At 28.9% G+C, this 19,696-nt stretch overlaps 4 protein-coding genes across 7 annotated transcripts; 2 read left to right on the top strand and 2 right to left on the bottom strand.

Moving 5' to 3' along the window:
• Positions 1 to 96: 96 nt before the first annotated feature.
• LOC123301507 (cyclin-dependent kinase 2-interacting protein-like) lies at positions 97 to 2,175 on the bottom strand. Its single transcript, XM_044884271.1, has 4 exons — positions 1,976 to 2,175; positions 1,713 to 1,863; positions 1,407 to 1,658; positions 97 to 1,065 (listed from the first exon to the last, which is right to left on the bottom strand). Exons 1-4 carry the CDS (start codon positions 2,043 to 2,045, stop codon positions 912 to 914), a joined length of 627 nt encoding a protein of 208 aa, XP_044740206.1. The 5' UTR covers positions 2,046 to 2,175; the 3' UTR covers positions 97 to 911.
• On the top strand, positions 2,137 to 6,650 carry LOC123301493 (poly(A) RNA polymerase, mitochondrial-like). The gene is made up of 7 exons (XM_044884253.1): positions 2,137 to 2,337; positions 2,427 to 2,608; positions 3,249 to 3,503; positions 4,287 to 4,493; positions 4,749 to 4,963; positions 5,393 to 5,613; positions 6,040 to 6,650. Exons 1-7 carry the CDS (start codon positions 2,196 to 2,198, stop codon positions 6,648 to 6,650), a joined length of 1,833 nt encoding a protein of 610 aa, XP_044740188.1. The 5' UTR covers positions 2,137 to 2,195.
• Positions 6,651 to 7,188: 538 nt separating this feature from the next.
• On the bottom strand, positions 7,189 to 10,707 carry LOC123301508. 4 transcript variants are annotated; one of them, XR_006535436.1, is made up of 7 exons: positions 10,677 to 10,707; positions 9,658 to 9,848; positions 8,843 to 8,951; positions 8,609 to 8,715; positions 8,238 to 8,291; positions 7,274 to 7,657; positions 7,189 to 7,200 (listed from the first exon to the last, which is right to left on the bottom strand). XR_006535436.1 is itself a non-coding variant. In XM_044884273.1 (6 exons), exons 2-6 carry the CDS (start codon positions 9,663 to 9,665, stop codon positions 7,378 to 7,380), a joined length of 558 nt encoding a protein of 185 aa, XP_044740208.1. In that variant the 5' UTR covers positions 9,666 to 9,848; positions 10,677 to 10,707; the 3' UTR covers positions 7,244 to 7,377. The 4 variants fall into 4 exon arrangements, 3 of the variants coding, with proteins under 3 accessions (XP_044740208.1, XP_044740209.1, XP_044740210.1); XM_044884273.1 differs by lacking the exon at positions 7,189 to 7,200 and having other exon boundaries at positions 7,244 to 7,657; XM_044884274.1 differs by lacking the exon at positions 7,189 to 7,200 and having other exon boundaries at positions 7,244 to 7,657; positions 10,660 to 10,682.
• Positions 10,690 to 18,205, top strand: LOC123301487 (methionine--tRNA ligase, cytoplasmic). Its single transcript, XM_044884237.1, has 11 exons — positions 10,690 to 10,903; positions 11,328 to 11,587; positions 11,653 to 11,790; positions 12,684 to 12,925; positions 13,626 to 13,742; positions 14,087 to 14,290; positions 14,378 to 14,660; positions 15,108 to 15,507; positions 16,083 to 16,533; positions 17,027 to 17,609; positions 17,780 to 18,205. The coding sequence occupies exons 1-11, from the start codon at positions 10,798 to 10,800 to the stop codon at positions 17,936 to 17,938; spliced, it is 2,943 nt and encodes a 980-aa protein (XP_044740172.1). The 5' UTR covers positions 10,690 to 10,797; the 3' UTR covers positions 17,939 to 18,205.
• The last annotated feature ends 1,491 nt before the right edge of the window (positions 18,206 to 19,696 follow it).

Below are 19,696 nucleotides of genomic sequence, written 5' to 3'. Positions count from 1 at the left end.
AATAAAAAATTGTTTTATTATAACAAAAATTTTAATAAATAATCAAATAATTAATAATACAATGTATATTTACAAAATTATATAATAACATGGTAATTAAATTTTCTGTCTATTGGTATGCCTACATCTATAGTTATACAATATACAAAATAACTTCTAATTACTTTTAGGCGAGCGGTTTTTTCTATTTTCAGACGGAATTTCAGACATCAACCGACCGGAAGCAATTTTTTGATTTTTCTTATAAAATTAACGATATTTAAGAGGCAATTTTTAATGCCAAAAATACCCATTATTTACAGATTATATTTTTGGAATCTAAATCGATATATGTTTTCCCTGAATCTTTAAGTTTTGCCTTTTAGTCTTAACTACCATAAATTGCTATAATTTGACTTTTCGTAGTAAACGTAAAGAATATTCAGCTCCGTCCAGATGCAAAACTTTAATAATCACTTACATGCAGTTTAGTTTACCCAAGTTTATACGAAAATATAAATAAAATATGAATATCTCCTACAATATCTAACTCCGTAGCATGTGTGTGTGAAAAAATAAGATACTTTTTCGAATGTGGAAATTATTCGGCCACTATTTGTGCAAGTATGTGTTCTCAGTTCTTGCGAATACATTAGAAATTTCCATAGAAATGTAATTTGCCGAAACCATTCGACCATAATTTCTGCTAATGCAAAACTAAGTTTTGTGATATTTCACAAACACACAGATAAATGTATTACATGTGTGGACGAGCCGTTACTAAAAAGCAGATTAGCAGTATTATGGTACGATTAAGGAATTTAGCTGAGCGTAATTCTTTAGTTTTTCATTCAAATGCTTTAAGCAAGAAATTGTTTCTGGTCGACACTTCAAAAGATAAATATTTTGGGGATCAAGAATTCAACTTTGTATTATTTTCCAATACTGCGATGTCCAGTTTCAGTTAATAAACTTTCCAGAGCGATGTTAACGTCATTTTCAATAAACGGTTGAACGGCCCACGTAACTGCATGAAATGTTGCCTCTTCTTCGTCTTTACTATGTGCAATATTTTCGCAAATTGTTCTGAAACAACGGTTTTACTTAGTTATTTATTTTTAATCATATCATATAACTTCAATTTTGACTCTAGTAGTTTAAATCTAGTAGAATTTCTAACGAATAGGAATATTGGTCATTTTATCATGCCGATTATAGTCGGTAAATAATTAATACAGGACGCGGTGCGATTTCAATTGCCAGAATATCTGATATGTGTTTTTTCGCTAAAATAATTAACGTGTCCCAGAAACACGCTGAAGAAATATTTTAATAGATTTTTTTTTTATAAGTTCACGAATCTTAAACGAGTATTCCATTCTGATAGAAATTAAATTTTACCAAGTTTTGACCTGTAAAAATATTACCTTTTCAAATCCAATTCTTCAGCGTAAACATTTGCAATTTTTTCAGCAGTCAAAACAAATTTACTAGTAGGCCAAGATATAAATAATGGTGTATTACTTTTATGCAAATTAACAATGGGACTCATTTTTTTACTAATTGCCTTCAATGACTCAACAATAATTTCAAGAGCATTAACAACTTCCAGTACATTGTTACATAACGGTTCTAATTCTGGAGGATAATGTGATTGTTTATAAGTTGTTGCTTTTAAACTGAAAATAATAAATTAAATAACATAACTGCAAAATCGTATCTGTAATAATTACCTTGCAATTTCTTTGATAATTTTTGCCCCACGAATATGTAATCCATTCCATTGTTGAATATCATTAAAAATATCTGCAGATAAATCTCTTATTATCCTTGGATATCCAGTTAAATTCCTTTGTGCCGTTTTTGAGCCCGGACTTTCATGTACTAAAAAGGTGGATATTTTTTGTATTCGGCAAGATTATATATACATTTATTCTCACATGGTATGGTGAAACATTTTTGGCCAATAAATTAAAAAATTTATAATGAAACTTACGTTTTATTGGTATAAATTGAGAAGTGTTTAAAAGATTTTCTTCTTTTTTAGGCGTTAATTGACGTGACATAATTTTAATATAGTTTGAAATATATTTATTTTTAAAATTAATTATCCGATTAAAAACATGTATCAACTTTTGTATAAACTGTTCTCACTCTAACACATGGTTATCTGGTGAAAAAGATACTCAAGATCATGAATTTTTCAAATTAATAAAATGTTTGCGTTAAGAATTGGTCGAATTAATTTAGGGCCAATTAATTATAAGAAACAGTATCATAAATGTTTGAAATATTATGCAAATTCAGAAAATATCAGAATTTCTACAAATTGGAATCAAAAACTTTATTCTCATACAGGTTAGGTTTAACCCCAAGTTATGTTATAATATTACTATAAAATTTAAATGAAATTGAAATATGGAAGTTTTTTTATTAATTTTTCACAGGGACAACGTCTAATTATCAACCAAAATTTATAGATGTAATTCAAAAACGTAGAAAAGAAGCGGCTCGCAGTATTTTGGTACAAGTAAATTCATCTCGTTCCAATCTTGAATTGTATTCGTATTGTTCACAATATGGAAAAATTAAAAATATGTTTCATTATACAACATGTTCTGATCCTTTGGTTAGTATTCAAATTTCATTTCTGACTAAGAAAGTGAACTAGAAATGATGAACTTTAATGGGTTCTCCAACAAATTAAACGCTGAATGAATTATGAGAAGAATTTTTTAAATTATAAGAAGACAAGCAAACGCAGATTCCAATACTTAAAGTAATTCGGAAATAAAGTTTATATTTAGAGCTCTTCCTTTCTATTAGATGAAAAACGGTTAACATTTTAAGAAAAGACCTTTTTCAGGGCAAAAATCTAAGGTGGGGGATTCTTGAAAATGGAATCTGATAAATACTCGAATCGTAAACAATTCAAATAATTCAAAAATAAATTTTTTTACTCCCGATGCAAAAATGGGGGAGGGTGTTATAAGTTTGACCGCTATACCTGCCTGCCTGTCTGTGGCACCGTAGCTCTTAAACAGTTCAACCTATTCGAATGCGATTTTGTTTGTTTGAAAGGTAATTTGATAAAGACTGTTCTTAGCTATGATTCAAGAAAGTCTGAGGGGTATTCGTAGGGGGGGGTTGTTAATTTTTGTAACTTTCAACTTGTCATTAAAGCGACACTTAGATATCTCTTAAAATTTTCAAAATAAAATTGATGATTGCTATTAAATTTATTTACAAATGATTTTATTTTTCCATAGCATTTCATAATTGTTGAATTTGATAATGAAAATGCTGTTTCCAATATTATTGATTCAAGCTCTCATGTTTCAAATAATGATACAGAAACAATACCAGTAACTTCGCAGTTTTTGTGGTTTAGAGCTATTGGGAAACAAAAGTCATCAAAAACTGTATCTGCAACTAGTAATAAATTACCAATATCTTTCATCGAAAATGGTACAAAAATTTTTAGCCAGGAAGATATCGAAAGTTTACTACATAATGCTCAAAATGTAAGGATTATATAAAATGTAAATAAAACATTCAGGGATTGGAGTTTCAAAAACGTTCTTTAATTTGATTAACTATAAACTTTATATACCGTTGGTATTCAGTTATCTACATTGTTCTAGAGACATGTTTAACTGAAATCAAATGACTCAAAATTTCAAATAATATCTCATAAACTAATCGCCCGATCGTTAAATGAACCTGATCTGTTTTGTTAAAGTTAACTCATTAAATAAGTTTTATCAAATTTTGAAAATTAAAAATTGTATGCGGTTATTTCAATTTTTCCCTTGTAAAAAATAAAGGAATAAATTTTATATTCGATTTTAACACAACTCGTTTAGGTAAGATAACTTTAAATTTATAAAAGTTTGTTTTGGACCGATTTTTAATCGTATTATGGAAACTAATAATTGAATCGGACCTAACTTGTGAACCCGTTTTGACATTTATTGGCCATGTGCCCAGCTTTTTCTACTGCTTGGGTATATTTTAACAAGCACTTAATCAGTACCAGTAAAAAGTTATCATTTACACACGTGATTTTCTAAAATTTTTCGTGATTTATATCATGTTTTGCATATCTTTCTGTATTGTCGAAGTTATAAGGGAGAAAATTATCAAGAAAAATTGGTCCACACATCTCGGATTAAAATATAATAAGACTTTGTAAAGTTTTCGAATGATTCATTTTTATTGGATTTTAGTATACATACAAAGTTTTGAAATGATCGGATGTTTTTGAAACTCCTATCTAAATAGCCGAAATTTAAATTGAGTTCTAGATTTCAGATCAAATGACATTGTTATATAAAATGACTTGTTTAAGTGATACTGGGACTCGTGTACGATTTTTAGCTAGTCGGCAAATTGAATTGGCTTTGAGTGGAATGTTTCCAAATGCTCAAGCATTACCTTTTGGTTCATCTGTAAATAGTTATGGTAAAGAAGGGTGTGATTTAGATCTAGTCGTGTGTTTAAATACCAAAAAGGTTGGATAACAATTCAATACCAAGAGCCAAATTCATCAAATTTTTATCATATCCCGAACTTCTTGCTTTAGTATTTTTCGATAAAGTAGGCTGTTCCCGCTATAAAAAACTTTATGGAGACCAAAACTATTTTGAACTCTAAAATAATGACTAATTGATTCATTTAAGAAGTCCAGAAAATTTGTGAAATCTAGCTCTTGGTATGTTACTTTAAACTTTGACATTAAATTAAAATTTTTGTATTAATTTGTTTAGAGCTCATCAAAAAATCGATTAGCTTTTCATTCCAAAGCTGCGTTATCCAATGAGCGTTCTCAAACTCAAAGACATATGGAATGTATTGCAGATATGTTACAACTATTTTTACCGGGTTGTGTGAATGTTCGGAGAATTTTACAAGCACGTGTACCAATTATTAAATATAATCAAGAACAAACCGGTCTGGAATGTGATTTAAGTATGACTAACTTGTAAGTGTTAAATAACAAAACTCTGTAGTTTATTCCACAAAACTAAAAATTTTCCGGTAAACGCGCATGGTTTTATTTATAAATTTTGTTTAAGACCTCTGTAGGTTTCCTGGAATTGAAAATAAAGATTAGTTGATGTTTACAAATTTTCATCAACAAAGTTAATATCAATTTTTCACAAATTTAAAAAAAATGTTTTTTGCTGCTGTTCTTGATCTATCTACCCCTTGCTAAGTATTATAAATTTAACAACACCTCATTTTTCAAAATTCATTAATTCATTTGGATTGTAGAATTTAAAATTAAATTTTGAGGATCTTACATGCAATCACCCGAAAAACAGTTTTTTCTTTGTGAGTACAAAGCTGTTACTTTCCACACATTTCAAATAATAATCAAAAATATTTAAAAACAATTTTCTCTTTACAGATCTGGAGTTTACATGTCAGATTTGTTATATACATTAGGTTGCATTGATCCAAGAGTGAAACCATTAGTTTTTACTGTACGGCGGTGGGCTCAACAAGTTGGATTAACAACGAATTCACCAGGGCGATGGATCACTAACTTTGGTTTAACATTGATGGTTTTATCATTTTTACAACAAGTACAAATACTGCCATCTGTCAATACTCTCATGAAGTTGGCAGGTAAATTAATATTAATAAATTTTATTCACAAAAAAATTGTTTCAATATATTTAAAAAACTGCAAAAAATTGAATTTTATTTTCGATTTCAATAAAACTTAGAATGAGGTAATTTTCACCTTTTGGCTAAGGCAAAAATAAGGTTCATTAGACGAATAAATCAGCTGTTTCTGAGATAGTACTTGAATTCTTATAAGAACCGCGTTAATTACCTTCGATATAATAAAATAGAAAATGTAGATAATTACTTCTTCTTCGTCATAGACAAAAATTATTTGGGAACAATTTTTGTTGATGTAAAATTTGTAACTAGCTATTAAAGATAATTACCAGCTTCTCTCAGAGAAGATAATTACCAGATTTTTAAGAACTCGTAGTCTCTAACTGTTATCCATCGATTATATTGCAAATTTTAATTTTGTTTCAGAAAGTTGTGATAAAATGACATTTAACGATATTAATTGTTCATTTTTACACGATTTATCAAAGTTACCTGAACAGAAAAATCCAAATAAAGATTCATTAGAAATTTTATTACTACAATTTTTCGAACATTTTTCATCGTTTGATTTTTATAATCGAGCAGTTTCATTAAACGAAGGGAAAGACATTCACAAACCAGAATCATGCGCCCTATATATAGTAAATCCATTGGAACGATATTTTAATGTGAGTAAAAATGTAAGTACCGAAGAAATGGAGCGATTAAGAATTGAATTTCGCAACGCCGCATGGACACTAGAATCACAAGATTCCTCAAAATTTAAAGCTACTCCGAACTGGGGGTTGTTAGAATTATTTAAATCACAAAAAGTAAAAACAAAGAATATTTTTTTTACGGCTCCCGTTCAAAATCGTTTATTAGAAGTTAAAAGATTGTTCGAAGATGATGATATTAATGATAAGATTGAATATAAAAATGAAGCCGTGAAAAAAGAAATTAAAAAAATTAAAATGGAGACTGCAGATAAAGTGGATAAAGTAATCAGTAGTATAAAAAATAAAAGTCCATCAAAAATTCGAATTAGAAGAAGATAACAGAGACTGTTTTTTACATAATTTTGTAAATATTTTTAATTAAAAATGTTACGTTCGAAACGAATTTTTATTTTTTTTATTATTAAAACCTTACAATTTCGGAATTTATGCTATTCGATCCGTGCATGAGTTTTATTTCAGGGAGTTATCATAGTAACGATCCATTCAAAATTTCATCTCAATCGCAAACAGGGAATTGAGCCAAATTTTGATTACAAAATTTCAAAACATACAAGTGAAGTTAAATAAAAGTTCTTGTAATGACTCTTTTAACACATTTTGTGTTTTTAAGAAGTTTTTCTTGAAAATAGACACAGTTTATGCGCATCAAATCGATAAATCTTACAAAACTATATATCAACAAAGACCATCATTTTGAAACTGAATTATTATTTATTAGTTATAAAACAAATTACAATAAATCACAGCATATAATTATAAAATTAATCAAATTACATTAAATCACAGTAGGTACACAAGAAGTTCTAGTAAAAATTATTATTATACGTTTTACATCTGAATTTTATTTGTTTTAAATCCGTGACACACTCTGTAATCAAAAATTTGTATATGGTATTTTCTCGTAAAAAAACTTTTCATCGTAAAATTTAAAAAAAATATACTTTTTTTATTTCTTCTTATTTATTTCATCGGTGGTATATTGAGCATATGTGACGTTAGGTTTGTTATCACATTAGCCTACATTTCCCTTCTCCTACGTCTTTATTTACGTACGACGAATTTCTTTGATTTGATTATTCTCAAATGTTATTTTGTGTGTGAGATGACAATCGACGCAGAAACCAGTATCGTAGGTTGTTGCGAGTAGTTCCTTTTCCATACATTCTAAACAGAGCAATTCTTCGATCATTGCATATCTATCCACAGAATTATTCATTTCTAATGTGACTTCATTATTTTCAAAAGAGGTGTCGTTATTTTCGCTCGATTCTTCATTATTTTGATTCTCATTATTTCCAGTCGCTCCATCGCGATCGTTTTCCAATCTAGAAATAACAAACATAAATTAGTCTAATTCAAATTAAATACTTCAAAAGCATTAACCGAAAGCCTTAAAGGTAAACAGTTTCGGTGAATTTGAATATAGCCCAATTAAATCGATAATTATAGCATGGTTAGTACAATGAAATTATTTAAAAAATCATGATAAAATGAAAGTGTTGCATCTTTGATATTTGGCACGGTTGTTTGTTTGGTTGTTACAACTTCGTAACGAAAAATCGACTTCTCAAGGGAAGGGGAGGTTTTCTTTAAACCATTTTTTGGGGGTAAAAAAACTAAGTAACAAATAAGAAAAAAAGTTGCAGCAAAAGTAATTGTGTAATTTTCGTTTTTTATTCGACCTTCTAGCTTAAAATAGACTTAGTTATGCCAATTTTAAGATCGTGCATTTTTTTCTCAATCAAGCACGCGCGAAATCATTTTATTTAAAATCCAAAAACATTTTAAAGGGAAGAGTTTAAAATTTGTATTAAGGCTATTTTTAAAAATAATTTCATTATAAATACTAAAAAAAATTAATTTGTACGAAGTTTTTTCAACGGGACACATAGATTAAATAAATACCTCTGCCCTGATGATTCCACAATAGGTACAATATTTGGGATGTATTTTTTGGATCTAGAAATAAAAAATAATAATTTTAATTTTTAAATTCACTTAAATAATGTTATTTTTATGGTCACAGAGACATCTATGTATTCCGTAATTTTAAAACGAAAAGTTTGACGTTTGGTAAAATAACGTTAACGTTTGCAGCCTCGTTCGAAAAAATCATTAAATAAAAAGCGATAATTAACGTTAAAAGTTCAGATCGAAAAACGCCAAAATACTTTTCTTCTTAGAATTTCGTAAAGAAATCATAGTTTTCTTTTGGCGTGATGATTTACTTACATTCTGTATATAATTTACAAAAAAATAAATAAAATAATTTTTACCTAAAACTTTGGATCTCTTCATTTGTCAAAAAATCAAATCTATGTAATTCATTTACTAAAACTTTTTTATAATGCTCCTTTAATGACTGCCACGATCTCCCATTGTTCTAAAAATAAAAAACCCTAATAATAATTAGGTATACCATAAAATAAGCCGAGATCTATGTCATATCTCTTTTCAATAATGAACCTTAGCTGACTTTATTAAAAATTAATCAGAAATATTTTACTCACAAAAGATCGCTCCATTTCCCTCCACAAATCGGCTCCTGTAGTTCTTTCATATTCTTTCCGGGCTACGATGTATTTTAAAATTGCTTGTTTTTCGGATACTCTAAATGGTCTGAAAAATACATTCGACGTTATTAGCAGAAGCGATACATATTTGTCTTTTATATACTATGAAATGACTTAGTTCATTGTATTCGATAAAGAATTCAAATATAATTCAATAATTTCAAAATTTTTAGGAATATTATGAATACCTGCTTTAGAATAGTCATAGATGACCCCCAATTGGAAGATTTATACTACTTATTTATAGGAGGTGATTATTGAAAACCATTCAAAGTTTTAAACCATAAAAGTTAAAGTTCATACCGAATCAAAATTCATTTATGTAGGATTAAATTGGAACTTCAGTTTCTTTCAAAAATTGGAGACTCAGTTTTATCGAATATAATGAAATACATTATTTTCCAAAAACTGGGACATAAACTAACATTTTCTAGTTTTTACGTTATATGTTATTGAGCTACTTTGTCTGCAATTCTTTATCATCGAATCAAAATTTCCCGCCATTAATGCATGACACTTTTGTTTATTTATTTTTAAAGGTTATTGTTTTCGAATTCATAACATATATAAAATTCCCTATTTCTTAAAGACACGTTATATTTGATAATTATACGTTATAGCAAAGAAATAAATTTAAAGATACGAATTTTTATTCTCACTACCCATAGCGTTAAATTAAAGTTTTTTAGGACATTGCAGGTAATTTGATGATTTTTTTATTATATTTGAACAAAATATAAATAAAATATTACCTTCCCATTATACTGGATTAAAAAAATAATTCTGCTTGATTCAAAAATGTAGTACAACTTGATTTTTAATAAGTATTAATTTGTGTTACCAATATTATCCGCTATTATACTAATGTGACACTGACATATTGGGTATGTTCCGTAATATTCACCAGTATACTGGCCAGTGCTAATGACGCCATACGTGTCTCCTGTTATTGTGTTTGAGAAATGAGCATAGATTATATTATTTATTCTATGGTTATATTCTTTGAAAATACATTATTCTATGGAAATGAGAAGATGGCTAGAAGTCATAGATATAATACTATTGAAGTAATAACATACAACTGTAATGATCAATAATTCACTTATTGCGTTTCCTATGCTTTAAGCCTCTATGTTATATAGCCTCTTTGGATAATACCAGTGTTGCCCATAGAATATTATACATAGAGAACGCGAGGGATCTGCCGATCTGCCAGCCTGTAAGTGGTTGCGATATGATGAATGAGAGAGAAGACTGTCAGTGAGTTTCCCTGTGTCCTTGTCATAATCATATGTACATATATACTTATTATATGTTTTAGTAAGTATAAGTATATACATTAAACAAGGACATAGAGGGTCTTCCTGGCAGACTTCTCTTTCGCTTTGCATATCGCATCCACTTACAGGCTAGCGTTCTCCATCTTTATATCTCTATGATCCATGCACTGAAATATGTAAATGGACATTAAATTATGTGGTTTAATGTTTGTTTCTTTTCATTATCCCCATGTATTTTTTACTGTGAATTTACTTTGTTTATCTTTTCGTATCAAACGCAAAATTGGCATCCCGCAATATTTTTCCTATTAAATGCAGAAGCTATGTTGTTTCTGTTTCCAAAACTGTCATATGTAAACACAATAAGTAAACATGAAAAATTATCACCATGGTATAAAAAAATTAATCAAAGGGTAACTTACCTGACATTAGCCATAAATGCAATGGATCACAAAAAATGTGCGAATTACTAACCTCAAATTGTACTTAACAAATCACAGGAAAGTTGAAACGAATGTGACACAAGTTATATTGTTGGAAATTCCATAAAAATTAAGCCACGTTGTTTACTATTCTAAAATTTTCTGTAGTAAAACATATAATTTTTGCAATATGTTTATTATTTATACAAATAAAAATAATTTAAATGGTTTAAAATTGTTTTTAAGTAGTTTATTTGGAAAGAAAAATGTCGAAATAAAAATTGTTGAACTGACAGGTATGTTACAGGTGATTGCATCATTACATATTTGTGCATTTTATAATTTACAAATATAGTATCTATAAGTCAAGGCTTAAATATTGTGGGTCTTTTGTATTCTCATATCTCATTTACGTGAAATGTCAAAACAGTAGTTTCCATTTAATATATGCTTTCGCTAGCATTTAGTAGGAAAACAGTGGAAATGTAAATAAAACTCTTCGTGTAACTTAGATTTTTATCCATATGAGAATACTAAGAATTACTGGTGAATTTAGAGAAAATATAAGTTGGACAAATTTTTGTTGGACAAATAAGTTGGACTTTTACTTTCACATTTTTGCTTAAAGCTATTGGCATATTGAAATTGGAAATCACGCCTTCAATTTCTTGAGTCAATATGTTCCAGAGTAATATTAGTAAAAAAATTATTTTATTTTAGAGGTGTCGTCTCCAACGAAAAGGTTGCCAATTTTAGAGTTAGAAAATGGTACACAAATATTTTCACCAAATGCAGCTTGCAAATACTTATTTCCAGCAAGTGAAAAATTAATTAGTTCTATTGATCAGTTATTAGAATGGGAGAGCACGATTTTCTTACCAACATTACTCAATTCAACGAATAAATCAAATAACATAAGTTTAGAACAATGTCTAAAGTATTTAGAAAATTATTTAGATAAATCTTCGTTTCTTTTAAGTGTACGTATATTCAGTTATTTTCAATAAATAATAAAACATAATTTTTTAATTTTATTAATTTTTAGAATGATATAACAGTAGCTGATTTAGTACTGTTTAGCTCGATTTATGCTTTGTATTTAGATGAAGAATTGAAAAAAAGTTACCTTAGCACAAAAGTTCAGAATTGGATTAATGTATTATTGACTCAACCTAATTTAATTGTAAGTATAACTAAATTCAATGTTTTGGCAAAGGTAGATAGGCAACGCACAGAGTGCTCTTGATGTTTGTAAAGCTAAGCTCGTAAAGATTAAGTTTTTCTTTTCTTAGCTTTTTTTGTCAATAAAGTAAGACATTTGTAGGCCCAATAATTTACACCTAAAAATACAATGCAAAACTGTACTAAATTGATTGTAACAGAATACAGTCGTTTCTACAATCACTAATTATAATATACTAGGTGTAAACTACCCACTACTTTGCTGGAAAACAATTTTTTAAGTTTTTGAAGCACATCCCTTTCAACTCTTACTTCAACCCCTTACTCTACTATAATATGTACTATACATAAAAACTTCTAGAACCACTCTATTAGAAAAAATCGTATCAAAATTCGTTGCGTAGTTTTAAAGATCTAAGCATACATAGAAATTAGGGACGGACAGACGGAGGCGACTTTGTTTTATACTATGTATTGATTATATTAGAAGCATGTTGTGAGTCAATATAATGAATAAGTTTGAATGTTAACTGTGGGCAGGACTTAAATAAATACTTGTACAATTAAATAAATAAATGTTTCATAATTAATTGGAATCAATATTGAATCTTGAATTAGCACTGTGGCCCCCATACATTAATATTCTAAAAAACGTGCAGCTGTTAATTATTTCTGAAGGCCGACATATTTCTATTTGTATGGGCCGACATTATAGAACTATATTCTCCATTAGTTCCGACAGTTCAAAATCATTTACAAAGATATGATTCCGAAAATAGTGCAGTTTTCTCAATAGTGATGTCGAACTAGATAAAGATTCTGCTTATCCAAATTTACGATTTTTTACACATAGTTCTAAAAAAAGTTTCCTAAATTATATGTTAAATTTTTCAGGAAGGATTAAAAAAATATTCTTTGACGTCATCTGCTTATAAAACTTTATTAACATCGTTACCATCGCATGCGCTTCTCGAAGCACCCAAAACAGATATGCCTTCTAACAGTGGTGATTCAAATAATAGTTCTCCGTCACATCAAGCATCTTTAGAAGTTCTTTCTTCAGAAGAATTACAAGAAGCTAAAAATGCTTGGCTAGATAGTACAGACTTCAAAGTTAAAAAAGCAGTTTATCCAGTGTAAGTAAATTTAAAAATTATTTATTTGTAAATATATTTTGGGATTTCTTCAAACAATAATTCTAATCGTAATACAAACAATAATCCTAAGTATTTTAAAGTAAAAGTATAGTCATTTATTCTAACACAAAACTGAAAGTTGTTAATAAATGGCGTAGCAACTTGAATTTGAATTTATACCAAATTATATATAGAGGGTTCAATAAGTAGGTTGTAAAAAATTGATAAATTTCAAGTTGCATTCTTTATCATCTTTTATAAATCAGTTCGAATTTTAGAATCCAAAAATATTTAAATCTTTATTTATAGAAGTAAACGTGATTAAAAAATATCGAACTAAGCTTGAATTGTTAAGGGAATCTCAACACTTGATTTAAGAGACGTCGAATCGGATACCTTTATCAACATCTTTTTTTTTTTCGGTTATCACTCTTTATTTTTTATTTAATTAGTTTTACAGAAAATCAAAAACTTTTATTTGATTCATTTGATAAATTCAGCTTCATTACTAAATTTGTTGGAAGAGCAGTTATTAAATGAGCAAAAACATGTAAGTGAAACTATCGACTGAAATCTGAAAATCATTATAAAATAAAAATAGACTAAGCTGCTATGTGTTCACTTTAAAATTTGTAACAAATCTTATATTGTCAAACTTAGCTGTAATATGGAAATTAAAATTACCTCTTTTGTATTCTAGAGTTCCTGTACCTGGCGAAAGAAATGTTTTAATCACATCAGCGCTTCCATATGTAAATAATGTGCCACATTTAGGTAATATTATCGGATGTGTACTTTCAGCTGATGTTTTTGCAAGGTAATTAAATTTTATTAGAGTAAGGTAGGTTTTATCTTTCAAACAAAGTTCAATTTAAACGAAAAAAATGCAAAAAAGGAAAGTTTAAGCCTTGAATTAAAGTTTTAGAGTCAAAATATACGCAATAAAAAGACTAAAAAAATGAACCAATCGAAAATTTCAAAAAAAAAAAACTTCGTAAAATAATTTTGGTTCTAATGCATATTTTTAAATTTGAACACTTTGTAGTTTTATTGGACTTTAAAATTTAGTAATTTCAATTGAAAACATCATTCAATTTTTGCTAAACAAATTATAAATGAAAAAGTATTTATCAAAAATATAAATATTGAATTATTTTTAAGGTTTTCTCGACTTTGCAATAACAATACTTTGTTCGTGTGTGGTACGGACGAATATGGAACAGCAACAGAAACAAAAGCTCTTGCTGAAGGTTTGACTCCGCAACAAATTTGTGATAAATACTTTCAAATACATAATGATATTTATCGTTGGTTTGGAATTGGATTTGATTATTTTGGACGAACAACAACACCTGAACAAACTGAGTTAGTATAACCCAAAAAATGGCATGTCACAAAACTCAAGCTTAAGTGAAACTTTTTTTAAATAAATAAAATGATTTTTTACTATAGAATATGCCAAGAATTTTTTTTGAAATTGAATTCAAATGGTTTTATATCAACACAATCAGTGGATCAATTGTACTGCAGTAAATGTGATCGATTTTTGGCGGATCGTTTTGTGGAAGGTGGTTGCCCAAATATTGGATGTAATTATGAGGACGCACGAGGTGATCAATGTGATGGATGTGGTAAATTAGTAAATGCTATTGAATTAAAGAATCCTCGTTGTAAACAATGTTCTAATCAACCAAAGATTATGCAATCTGAACAATTTTTCTTCGATTTACCCAAGGTAATATTGCTTATGTTTAAGTGGTTTTACTTATTTTTTTCTTTATTTTAACGTGCGTGCGAGGCCATTCCTTAAAGCCTATTCTACAATTTATTTTTAAAATTATGTAAGTTATTTTTGACATTGATGTGAATGTGACTTTTAGTTTAGAAAACACTTTAATACGCTTACCCATTCCCCGAAAGGACGACATACGATTTTAAGTGTAGAATAGTCTGAGTCTACTCATGTTACCGCGACTGGCATTCAGGTTTTATTGCATTATCACAAAAATCTTTCACTGGCTTCATGACAAATCTTTTTGTGATCATAATTGAAGAATAACTCTCACATTTTAGGTCTTAAAGTCTTTAAATGCATGGCCTTCCAGTGGCGAAAAAAAAAAACAAATTAAAAGATTCCCTGTTTTGTATGGTTTTTTTTAAATTATCATTTTGCTTGTTTTAGATTGAACCGATGTTGAAGTTATGGATGAAAGGTGTTTGGGATGGTTGGTCATACAATGCAAAAGTTATTGCTAATTCGTGGATGAAAGAAGGTCTAAAACCTCGATGTATAACACGTGATTTAAAATGGGGTATTCCTGTACCACTCGAGAAATATAAAAAGAAAGTATTTTATGTGTGGTTTGATGCTCCAATTGGTTACGTATCAATAACAAAACGTTATTCGCCAACTGCTTGGAAACAATGGTGGTGTCCTGATCGAAAAAAAAATCCAAATTTAGAAGTTGAATTATATCAATTTATGGCCAAAGATAATGTTCCATTCCATTCTGTTATGTTTCCGGCTACTTTATTAGCTATTAATGAAGGACATACGGTTGTGAAGCATTTAATGGCTACAGGTAATTGTTGTTTTTTGTTGTTGTTTTTTTTTGAAGTAGGTAACATTTAATCTTTGCAATCAACTATTACTCAAATTCGAATGTGTTATGAATCATTTTGAATGAAAAATTATTTGTACTTGATTCACTAAAGAGAAGTTCGTGTTGTAACATGAGAAAAAAATTACATAATTATAGATGTTTTATTTCAACAATTTCAAAATTAAAGATTTTAAAGGCGAGGACTCATAAACATTTTTTTCAACGTCAACGTATCTCAATGTCAGAAAAAATGCTCGTTTTAAAACATTCTAAGTGTTACTATTATAACATAACATATGATGAGTACGCTTAGAATGTTTTAACTGTAGCATTTTTTCTGACAGTGAGTATACATTTATATTAACTGCGTTTTTTATTTTTAATTATTTTTTAAATGGATTCAAAAATACTAACTTCTACAAACAAATAATTTTGGATTTTTGTTTGACTTTTTTTCGAGTGAATACTTCACTCCCAATCGGTCGATTTGGTTTCCCTTCCTTAACATTATTCGAAGTTAAAAAGTAGGATTTATAATTTTATGTTCTTTGCAGAATACTTGAACTACGAAGATGGAAAATTCTCTAAATCACGTGGTATTGGTGTATTTGGAAACGATGCTCGTGATACTGGTATTCCTGCGGATGTATGGAGATTTTATTTGTTGTATGTCCGACCAGAATCACAAGATTCATCATTCAGTTGGTCGGATTTAGCCACTAAAAATAATTCAGAATTATTAAATAATCTTGGTAATTTTGTTAATAGAGCTTTAGTATTTTGTGAAAAAAATTTTAATGGAATTGTACCAAAAATAACTATTGTTGATGATGATGTAACTCTTCTGGCATTATGTAATCGTGAATTAAAATCGTACATAAATTCATTATCAAAAGCACATTTAAGAGATGGTATCAGACATATTTTGGCTATTTCTCGGCATGGAAATCAATATATGCAAGCAAATCAACCTTGGGTATTATTAAAAGGAACTGATGAAGAAAAGTAAGTAATAAATACTAATTTTAAAATCTGGCACTACGCATCCTGGTTGCAGCAGAATAAACCAATCATTTTTAAGAAGCTAATTGACGGCTACTTGGTATAGTCGAGTGGGGTGTATGTGGTATATGCTATGTTCGTTTCGAGACGAAATTTTTTAAAAAAGTTTTTGAATATTAATGGCAGCCACATACAGGGTGTATTTGCAAATTTTAACTCAGACAAATTAATCTAAATCGACCTAAGTTTAGTCCTAATAGAGCCTTGTCAAAAATTTAGAGATAACCTTATGTCATTACTCGATCTGTTTTTAGACCTTTTTTGAGTACTAATAGATACTTGCAAAACTTTAAAACAATGTCAATGTTTCTATGTGTTTGCAAACAAGCATTTGATTGCCTATGTCGGATTAGGTGTCTTAGGCTACCTAGCGAGCCCTAACAGTAGCCATTTTTGTTATAGTTTTATTTCTAATAATTATAAAATTCCATTTTAGAGCTCGAGCTGGTACTGTAATTGGATTATGTTGTAATTTGGCATGTTTACTATCGATACTTTTACATCCTTACATGCCAGAAACAAGCCGTGTTATGAAACAACAACTAAATGCTTCCGACGATGTAATTCTTATTACACCAAATCTTCCACGAGTTCGAAATTTATTACCATCAGGACACAAAATTGGTAAACCTGCTCCATTATTTAGTAAAATCGACTTAGCACGTGTGGAAGAATTAAAATCGAAATACGGAGGTGTACAAAATGAGGAACCTTCAACGGAAACTAAATCGAAAAATGCATTAGTAAATGATTTTGAAATAGTTATTAAGAAACAAGAAGATAAAATTAACTCCATGAAATCTAAAAATGCGACACAATCTGATTTACAAACAGAACTATTGAAACTTAACGAATTTAAAAAACAATTGAAAGATATTAAAAAGGGAAATGTTCCTAAAAATTTAAAGAATGGTAATAATGAAGGAGCAATGGTAAATGGAGATATTAAATCAGCCCCTGTTGCGACATCTGTTGATGAGGGATTAATTAAAGAAATTGAAACGAAAATCACGCAACAGGTAACGTACTTTTAATTAAAAACCTAGGATATTCAAATTGCCTAATGAACTTGATAATGATTCCTATCTACGATACAAGTAAATACAGAGACTTCCGATAGGACAATAACGAGAGATAAGTCCCGTTTTAAATAAGAAGTGTAAATTTTACTCATATTTTATAATTTTAGGGTGAATTAGTACGATCTTTAAAATCAAGTGGTGCAGAAAAATCGGTATGGGAACCTGAAGTTAAAAAATTATTGGAATTGAAATCACAACTATTGGCTGCTGGTGGAACTCCAGCACCTGCGCCTGCACCAGGAAAGTCAAAGAAATCTAAGAAATAATTTATTGATATTGTTCAAAAGAGTTAGATGAATTTTATATTTGAGAGGTGAACGGTGGACACAATGAGACGTAAAGAGATTGTAATTTATATTTTGATCTCTTAAATAATCCATTATAAATATTTCGTAATTATTTATAATTTATACAAAACTAATTTATTTATTAGCAATTAAGTTCATCATTTTAATTTATTACTTTTTCAAGTATTGTACGAAATAAGTGTAATGTCTAAATTATTATCAATAAATGTTTCGTTTTTATGACTATATGGATTTTTAATTTTTTATTAATATTAATCCTTTAGCTTCCTAAAGAGAGAGTTGATGTTATCTAGCAATCGTACGTATTGTACTGAATATTGGGAAAATCATTAACGACGTCAAACAATCAATGTGGCAAACATAAACAGGCTTAAATGTATGGAGTGTAGAAGTGTAAAGCAGAATTATATCTTATGGCTGTTAGACTAAAAAAGTTTTTATAAAATAGCATTAAATAAAGTGACTAGAATGGCGCTTGTGTTGTAAAAGGGGACTGTAAATTTCTCTATCTATTTTCTATTGAACTTTATGACGTCATCAGAGTTAAAAAAATTTAATTTTGCTCTATCACATGCAAATTTTATCCAATTTTGACAAACCAAGTATGTAATCCGACTAAATTTGGGTCATACTTTTCAATTTTGTTATCAAAATTTACCTAGCTCTAATAGGTTTTAAGAATATGAAGTCCTGGTCTCGGAATAAAGCACAAAAGTGACAGTTACGGAAAAACTGACATCACAGCTGAAAAGAATGACCTAAAATTATTGGGTTTAAAAAAAAATCCAATAAGATCGGATCAAACTTGCCTGTGTTATCAAAAAAAATCGAATTTTTGAACTTTATGACGTCATCAGAATCCAAAAAATTTAATTTTGCTCTATCACATGCAAATTTTATCCAATTTTGACAAACCAAGTATGTAATCCGACAAAATTTGGGTCATACTTTTCAATTTTGTTATCAAAATTTACCTAGCTCTAATAGGTTTTAAGAATATGAAGTCCTGGTCTCGGAATAAAGCACAAAAGTGACAGTTACGGAAAAACTGACATCACAGCTGAAAAGAATGACCTAAAATTATTGGGTTTCAAAAAAAAATCCAATAAGATCGGATAAAAATTGCCTTTGTTATCAAAAAAATCGAATTTTTGAACTTTATGACGTCATCAGAGTCCAAAAAATTTAATTTTGCTCTATCACATGCAAATTTTATCCAATTTTGACAAACCAAGTATGTAATCCGACTAAATTTGGGTCATACTTTTCAATTTTGTTATCAAAATTTACCTAGCTCTAATAGGTTTTAAGAATATGAAGTCCTGGTCTCGGAATAAAGCACAAAAGTGACAGTTACGGAAAAACTGACATCACAGCTGAAAAGAATGACCTAAAATTATTGGGTTTCAAAAAAAAATCCAATAAGATCGGATCAAACTTGCCTGTGTTATCAAAAAAAATCGAATTTTTGAACTTTATGACGTCATCAGAATCCAAAAAATTTAATTTTGCTCTATCACATGCAAATTTTATCCAATTTTGACAAACCAAGTATGTAATCCGACTAAATTTGGGTCATACTTTTCAATTTTGTTATCAAAATTTACCTAGCTCTAATAGGTTTTAAGAATATGAAGTCCTGGTCTCGGAATAAAGCACAAAAGTGACAGTTACGGAAAAACTGACATCACAGCTGAAAAGAATGACCTAAAATTA

This window comes from Chrysoperla carnea, chromosome 5, assembly GCF_905475395.1.
Source record: "Chrysoperla carnea chromosome 5, inChrCarn1.1, whole genome shotgun sequence".
In the NCBI taxonomy this organism is placed as follows: Eukaryota; Metazoa; Arthropoda; class Insecta; order Neuroptera; family Chrysopidae; genus Chrysoperla; species Chrysoperla carnea.
Note: the sequence above shows the minus strand (reverse complement) of the source record. Positions and strands in the feature narration are given on the sequence as shown.

What these genes read in the sequence shown, in the direction of transcription:
- LOC123301507 (XM_044884271.1), bottom strand. Translation starts at nt 2,045, where the DNA reads ATGTCACGTCAATTAACGCCTAAAAAAGAAGAAAATCTTTTAAACACT. An exon ending in TCAATTTATACCAATAAAAC is followed by an intron (nt 1,864 to 1,975) that starts GTAAGTTTCATT and finishes CCACCTTTTTAG; the next exon opens with TACATGAAAGTCCGGGCTCA. An exon ending in GAAGAATTGGATTTGAAAAG is followed by an intron (nt 1,066 to 1,406) that starts GTAATATTTTTA and finishes CCGTTGTTTCAG; the next exon opens with AACAATTTGCGAAAATATTG.
- LOC123301493 (XM_044884253.1), top strand. Translation starts at nt 2,196, where the DNA reads ATGTTTGCGTTAAGAATTGGTCGAATTAATTTAGGGCCAATTAATTAT. An exon ending in TACTACATAATGCTCAAAAT is followed by an intron (nt 3,504 to 4,286) that starts GTAAGGATTATA and finishes ATTGAGTTCTAG; the next exon opens with ATTTCAGATCAAATGACATT. An exon ending in TACTCTCATGAAGTTGGCAG is followed by an intron (nt 5,614 to 6,039) that starts GTAAATTAATAT and finishes ATTTTGTTTCAG; the next exon opens with AAAGTTGTGATAAAATGACA.
- LOC123301508 (XM_044884273.1), bottom strand. An exon ending in GAAGAGATCCAAAGTTTTAG is followed by an intron (nt 8,292 to 8,608) that starts GTAAAAATTATT and finishes TTTTATTTCTAG; the next exon opens with ATCCAAAAAATACATCCCAA. An exon ending in GTGGAATCATCAGGGCAGAG is followed by an intron (nt 7,658 to 8,237) that starts GTATTTATTTAA and finishes TGTTATTTCTAG; the next exon opens with ATTGGAAAACGATCGCGATG.
- LOC123301487 (XM_044884237.1), top strand. Translation starts at nt 10,798, where the DNA reads ATGTTTATTATTTATACAAATAAAAATAATTTAAATGGTTTAAAATTG. An exon ending in AAAAAAGCAGTTTATCCAGT is followed by an intron (nt 12,926 to 13,625) that starts GTAAGTAAATTT and finishes TTTGTATTCTAG; the next exon opens with AGTTCCTGTACCTGGCGAAA. An exon ending in ACAACACCTGAACAAACTGA is followed by an intron (nt 14,291 to 14,377) that starts GTTAGTATAACC and finishes TTTTTACTATAG; the next exon opens with AATATGCCAAGAATTTTTTT.